The 6,000-nt window shown below is 30.6% G+C and overlaps 1 protein-coding gene across 1 annotated transcript; it reads right to left on the bottom strand.

Annotated features, from left to right (window-relative positions):
• Window positions 1–483: 483 nt before the first annotated feature.
• Window positions 484–4,729, bottom strand: LOC111307365 (magnesium transporter MRS2-2-like). Its single transcript, XM_022905373.2, has 11 exons — window positions 4,201–4,729; window positions 4,077–4,106; window positions 3,192–3,333; window positions 2,908–3,029; window positions 2,725–2,799; window positions 1,752–1,976; window positions 1,629–1,673; window positions 1,350–1,394; window positions 1,210–1,239; window positions 922–1,041; window positions 484–824 (listed from the first exon to the last, which is right to left on the bottom strand). The coding sequence occupies exons 1-11, from the start codon at window positions 4,438–4,440 to the stop codon at window positions 738–740; spliced, it is 1,161 nt and encodes a 386-aa protein (XP_022761108.2). The 5' UTR covers window positions 4,441–4,729; the 3' UTR covers window positions 484–737.
• Between the last annotated feature and the right edge of the window lie 1,271 nt (window positions 4,730–6,000).

Genomic DNA, 6,000 nt, shown 5'->3' with positions numbered 1-6,000 from the left:
AAGTGAAGTGTCGTTGTAAATTAAAAAAAAAAAATTAACTTTTTAACTTTCTCAACAAGATTTTAATTTCAAATAAGTACCAAAAGTATGATTTTCTTTTAGCTAGCACTTATCTTCTCATATCTTTGTAACCTTTTTCATTTTTATTTGTTTGACAAAATTTCAAATAAATTATGTTAATTGATCAAAATCTTAATTTTTTTTTAAATATATGTGTTTGATACATATGAAAAACGTGAATACGCAGGTTGGATAGTTCAAAAATAAAGAAAAACTTTGAAAAATTAATATATTTTTGTTGGATACATTCTGAAGTTAAATTTTGAATTTGAATAATATAATAAAAAATATATATAATTTTAATTAAACCCTCAAGATCATATGTTAAAGTTCGCCTCTGAATATTATCGAAATATTATAAAGTGCAAAAAAAGACATAAAAGAAAATTAATTAGAATAAGAAGAAAATAAGAGAAAAACATTGTATAGAATTATGCATGTATTTATTATTTATTTTCTTTTAAATAGTTTTCCATGCTTTTTCTTTTTCCATTAGAAGTAAAAAGGATAGATTACAAATTTCATTTTGTGTTGATTTTTTGTGTTGATTCTTCTGTAAAAATCTTCTTCACCGACCCAGCCAAGTGCAGACCGTTTATTACTTCACTTGCATCTTATAAAGAATCTCCAGCAAGCCAACTTTCATTCATGCACATCATTGGATGTACTGTTGTACATCAAGATCCAACCAAACCCTTGTGCCGAGCATATGACATAATCAGTATGAACAACGTTGCACAAAATGTCCCAGTGAAAATAATCACCTACGATGACAAATCCGAAAGAACGATCAATCACCGGATGTAGAAGTCGGTCAAACATCGACATCTGGTTTAACAGATGAAACACTTTGCTTCTTACCCATTTAAACATGTATCCATGGTTAGTATTCCATGTATAAGGAATGTTCACACCAAATATTCCAGCCACCAAAGAAAAGATGGATAAACAAACAGTTCCGGAAGTTAGGAAGAGCTCTAACTGCAGAAACAAGAAAGGGTGAAACAAAATTTTAGGATCACTTTAAATTGTTGCATTGTCAAAGACCGAAAAAACAAAAGCCTGCATACGGGTTACCTTCAATATTTTAAAAGAAACAATGAGCCATTGTTATCACTCTAATAAGTAATAGAAAGAAGAATAATGCACCTGGATTAGCTGATTTCGGTAAGTGTCAAGCTGCAAAAAAGAAAGCATAAGCTCCACTCATCCGGAAAAAAAAAAAAATCATAGTACATGGCACAACAGATTCAATGGTAATTCTGAGTTTTAAAGTTTATGATAACTACCTGAATGTTGATGTAATCCTCTGTATCATCGATATATTCCCGCAGCTACATAATTTCAAATTAAGCAGCTAAAAATTTAGAAATGGAGATTTCAGAATATGAATACCAGCTTTGTTGTACAAACTGACGAAAGTCCAAAATTTAGCCGTTTATAGACAATAATAGGCAAAAAGCTAAATACGAATATGCAGACAGTTTATCTAAATATAAGAAGAAAACAGTGAGTAGTGAACAGCAGTTATATCACTTAAAAAGTTAAGGGGAGAAGGGGAAGAGTACCGTTGTCAGTTTGTTCAATGTTCCATCAATTTGCATAAAGTAAGCCTGCAAAACAGATTGTTACCAACTTGGATTTTCTAGTAGATAAACTGTTAAACATGAGAAGTAAATCATTGTTTTAACCTCCAGTATCATTTCAAGCTCCTCAACATCATTCTCATCTCCACGAACTGTTGCTATACTAGCTTTACTTGCTCTGGAAATCTTTGATCCTATGGTAGGAGAGGCAGGATACCAGTTGGCAGCACCTGATCCACTAACGGGTGAAGCTCCAGCCAACTTTCTTGACAAATAAAGGTCAGCCATATCCTCGTCATCATCCAGTAGTTGTTCAAGTTCATCCCTGACCTACAAAAAGTGATGATCACAATAGTATTTTTTGCCACTTTATGGAAATGTTAAAACAAATTTTTTACACTTGCTGCCTGCATTACAATCTAGGCAAGTGTGATACTGCAAGCAACTTAATGGATTAATGGGATGACAGAGCTAAAGACTTTCAGGAAGATGACATCAGTAAAATAGTGAACCCTAGAAATGGACAATTGTACACCTCAAATGCTCCGTGTTTTACATATAATAATTTCTCAGCTCTAATATTAATCTTTCTCAAAAATCAATCATTTTCACCGATCCATATGGAAAACAATATGTGACCCCCAGGTTTTCTCCTTCAGTCAAGAGCTAGAGCTACGTTGATCAAACCTAAAACTCATGAATCCCCTAAGAAAGATACATTACTTCGTCCATTTAATAAGCAGCCTTTTTTAAAGAGGAGTTAGTATTTGATACACAGTGTAAATTTTTATTTTCACAAACAGGGTTAAAAGATTGAATGTGTCCCATTTCTATTTTTAATTATTATTATTATTTTTTTATATAGCTTAAGGGGTATGTGTCATACTCTTTGCACTTCACTGACCGTAGATGAAATAATTTCTCTTTTAAGAATGTATGCATAGTTATAACTGTTGTCCTTTCCAAGAGAATAATTGCTGACAAGAAAACGAATCAATGATTATACCACAGAGACAAACTGCATATGATTAAAAAATTCACATAAATATATTAACATGAATAAAGTACACATTATTACCTTTTGTACCCGAGCAGTCAATCTGGTCATCGCGCTCTTCAATTTGCGAACTCTATCCAAATTACGACTACTTATCTGCATAGATCACAATTTACAGCATGAGCAGGCCAAGAGCAAAGATATGCAGACAACAAAGTTTTAAAAATTTGTATAAGAGAAAAGTAAATGTAAAATAACAATTACCTGGGAGGTAAGCTCATCCAAAGCAGGATAAGCCGCACTCTCTAGTTCTAGTGTACGTGCAGCTAGAAAACTACATATGGATTCCAAAGCTACCTCCAGTGCCCGGAATTCAAATGGAGACTCTACACAGCAAGGCCCAGATGATTCAGATGTCAAAGACTAAAATCAAAATATTCTGATGTTATATAAATTATATATATTGAGGATGAAGTTGCTGAGAATGCCAAATGAGTTCTGTGCTGTTTATCAACTTAGCTGCTTGATTTACTGTATCAATGACTTACCATCTTCGTCACCTGTTTCAACATCATTTTGGCTGCCCATGTAGTCCTGACCTTGGCGAATGGCATTCACTGGAGGCAAACGCCTCTGGAGTTCTTGAACAACAGGAACAACATATTCATCTGATGGATCTCGAAGCAATATCTATTTCAAATACAATACAAATCACTATCTGCAAAGGTAGCCCATATAAAATCTTAATCAAAACCACTCTAAATTCCTTACAGATTATCATTGAGCTTATTGAGCTGAACTAATTAGCAAACCCATTATTGACTAGATGAGTAGATTATATCATTCCTAAGACATAGTACTCACATACTTAAGAACTCAATTCTTGTGCCAGAAACCATAATTGAAGTTACTTTCCAATTCATGTATGCACATCATGAGCAATATTATGCGAATACATCATTCTTCAACTTAAATTTCAATCCTAGAATAATACTAACTATTATGAACTCCGAAATCCGAGAAAATTATTTCATGTTTCCACCAGAAAAGAGGCCGAATCACTTCTGTTTATTTCTAATCCACTTCAGCTCCAAAATTCTCCAGCATAAAATCGGAAAAACAAACTCCACTCCCAAATTAAAAGACCAAAGTCTAATAGCAGATAGTAGTCTACACTACCCAATAAATGAAATGAAACAGACAAATTCAAATCTAAACGTTATCTACAAAAACAAACAAAACATGTTCTGTCTAAAGGTATTATTCAAATAAGCCAATCAATCAAGCCACACTCACTCCAGAGCAGTACAGCTCCACCTCCTATATCCCAAATATCACCAAGAACTCCAAAATTAACGTTCCTTGATTTTTTTTTTTTTTTTAAAGAAGCAAAACTCAAATGTACTGGCAAACTGGGAAAAAAACCCACTAACCTCCTCAGCAGTAATAATTGCCTTGATATGCTGCAAATCCAAAAACGCAAAAAAAACAATAAAAAACAAATGAGGTAAAAAAAATCAGAAAAACTAAAAAAAAAAAAGTTTACAAATTTGGAACCTCCAAATTTAAGACAATAGCTCGATCACGACCGAGGATGGTGGAAGGGTAAGACAAGAGAGGATCAAGGATGCGTAAATCACGGGCGTGGATGTTAACTCGATGCATGATGGCATACTTGTCGACGTCAAGCAGGGTAGTCTCCCCTGTGCTGTCCAAAAGGACCCAACTTCGAGACGGCTGCGTCTTCTTCTTCACCGTCAGCAACGCCTGTGGGTCTGCCGGCACCACGTGTGCCATCTCTTTACCATCACCCTCACATCAACCCCACTCAGAAGAAAAGAAGCGAAATTTGTCTTAAATAAACTACCAACAACAACTCTCCTTTCCTGTCAAACTACTTTAAAAGTACCCATTTTGTACATCACTTTAAAGGTTTTTTTTTTTTTTTCTTCTTTTAACTGTTTGATGTTCAATCAGAGGTTTTTGGGTTTGTTTTTTTTGGTCTTGGATCGAAATCGAACAAGAAAAGCTGATTTTAAGGGGGCTGGGAACTTATTCTAAGAATTTCTGTAGTATCTAACTGCGTAAGCTCATACTATTATGCATGAGGTGGCTTTCATTTTTCTATTTTTTATTTTATCTATTTTAAAGTCGTGTCAGATTAATTAATTAAATAAAAATTTTTTATCTATTTTTTATTTTACTTTCTTAATTTGGAGAAAACCATTACATTTGAAAGGAAAAATGAAATAAAAGACTTTACTTTTTGGGTAATTTTATATATAAAAAACAAAATCAAATATTTTTACTTAAAAATAAAATGATAAAATTACCTTGATATTCCACAAAACACTTTTGTCAAGTTGACAAGTTGATGCTTTTTTTCGTTAATTTGAATTAATCTAATGTTTAATTGTATTGTTTAAAATTAGATAATAATATATATATCAACAAATAAAATGTGATATTTAATAAATTTAAATTTGAATTTATTTATAAATTACGATTTTTTTATTTTTAAATAATCCAATTATGATTTTTTTTAAAAATTAATATCATAAATTATTTTTAAATTATAATAAAATACTCATTATTATAACTTTTTAAAATATAATTATAGATATTAAAATTAAAATAGCTGGCACGATTGGGATGGTTAGTGATGTATGCATAAAAATAATAATTTATCTAAGTAATGCAAAAGTCAAACATAATGAATTAGTTACTTCTAGGCAGTTATTGTCCAGCAAGGAATTAAAGAATTCAATTAAAAAAGTCAAAAGAAAAAACAACAAAATTGGGCATCCAATCCATTTTGTTTCTTTTTTTTTTTTTTTTGGGTCAATTTTTAGGCAGTTGACTATTATATAAATAAGGTTATTATTTCATATATTATTTTTATAAATGCGATTAAAATTTTTTTATTTTTTATTTATTATAATTAAAAAAAACTTCACCGGTTATGTATGGAATAATTATATACAAATATAAAGGACAAATTTTGCAGTGAGTCTACACATAAAAATATATATGAAAACAAAAGCTTCATTCTTATGTATTCAAAAATAACTAATTGGATTATGACTTATGAAGCAAAAAGAAACTTTTTGAATACCTACTCAACACTAAAATTGAAAATTATATTTATTTATTTTAAGTTAAACATATATAAAATATATAAAAAAATTATTATAATTTTATTAATACATTCAATACAAAATGTATTTTTTATTTTTATTAAATTTATATATAAATTTTATTAAAATTTAAAATTATTTTATTTTGTATATATTCTTAAATATTTTTATATTGTATCATCGTTAATTAAAATTGATCAAATTGTCCAAAGCTATTATC

Source organism: Durio zibethinus, chromosome 22, assembly GCF_047325235.1.
Source record: "Durio zibethinus cultivar Kanyao isolate XHJ-2024 chromosome 22, ASM4732523v1, whole genome shotgun sequence".
Lineage (NCBI taxonomy): Eukaryota > Viridiplantae > Streptophyta > Magnoliopsida > Malvales > Malvaceae > Durio > Durio zibethinus.
This window is presented reverse-complemented; position numbering and strand designations above follow the sequence as displayed.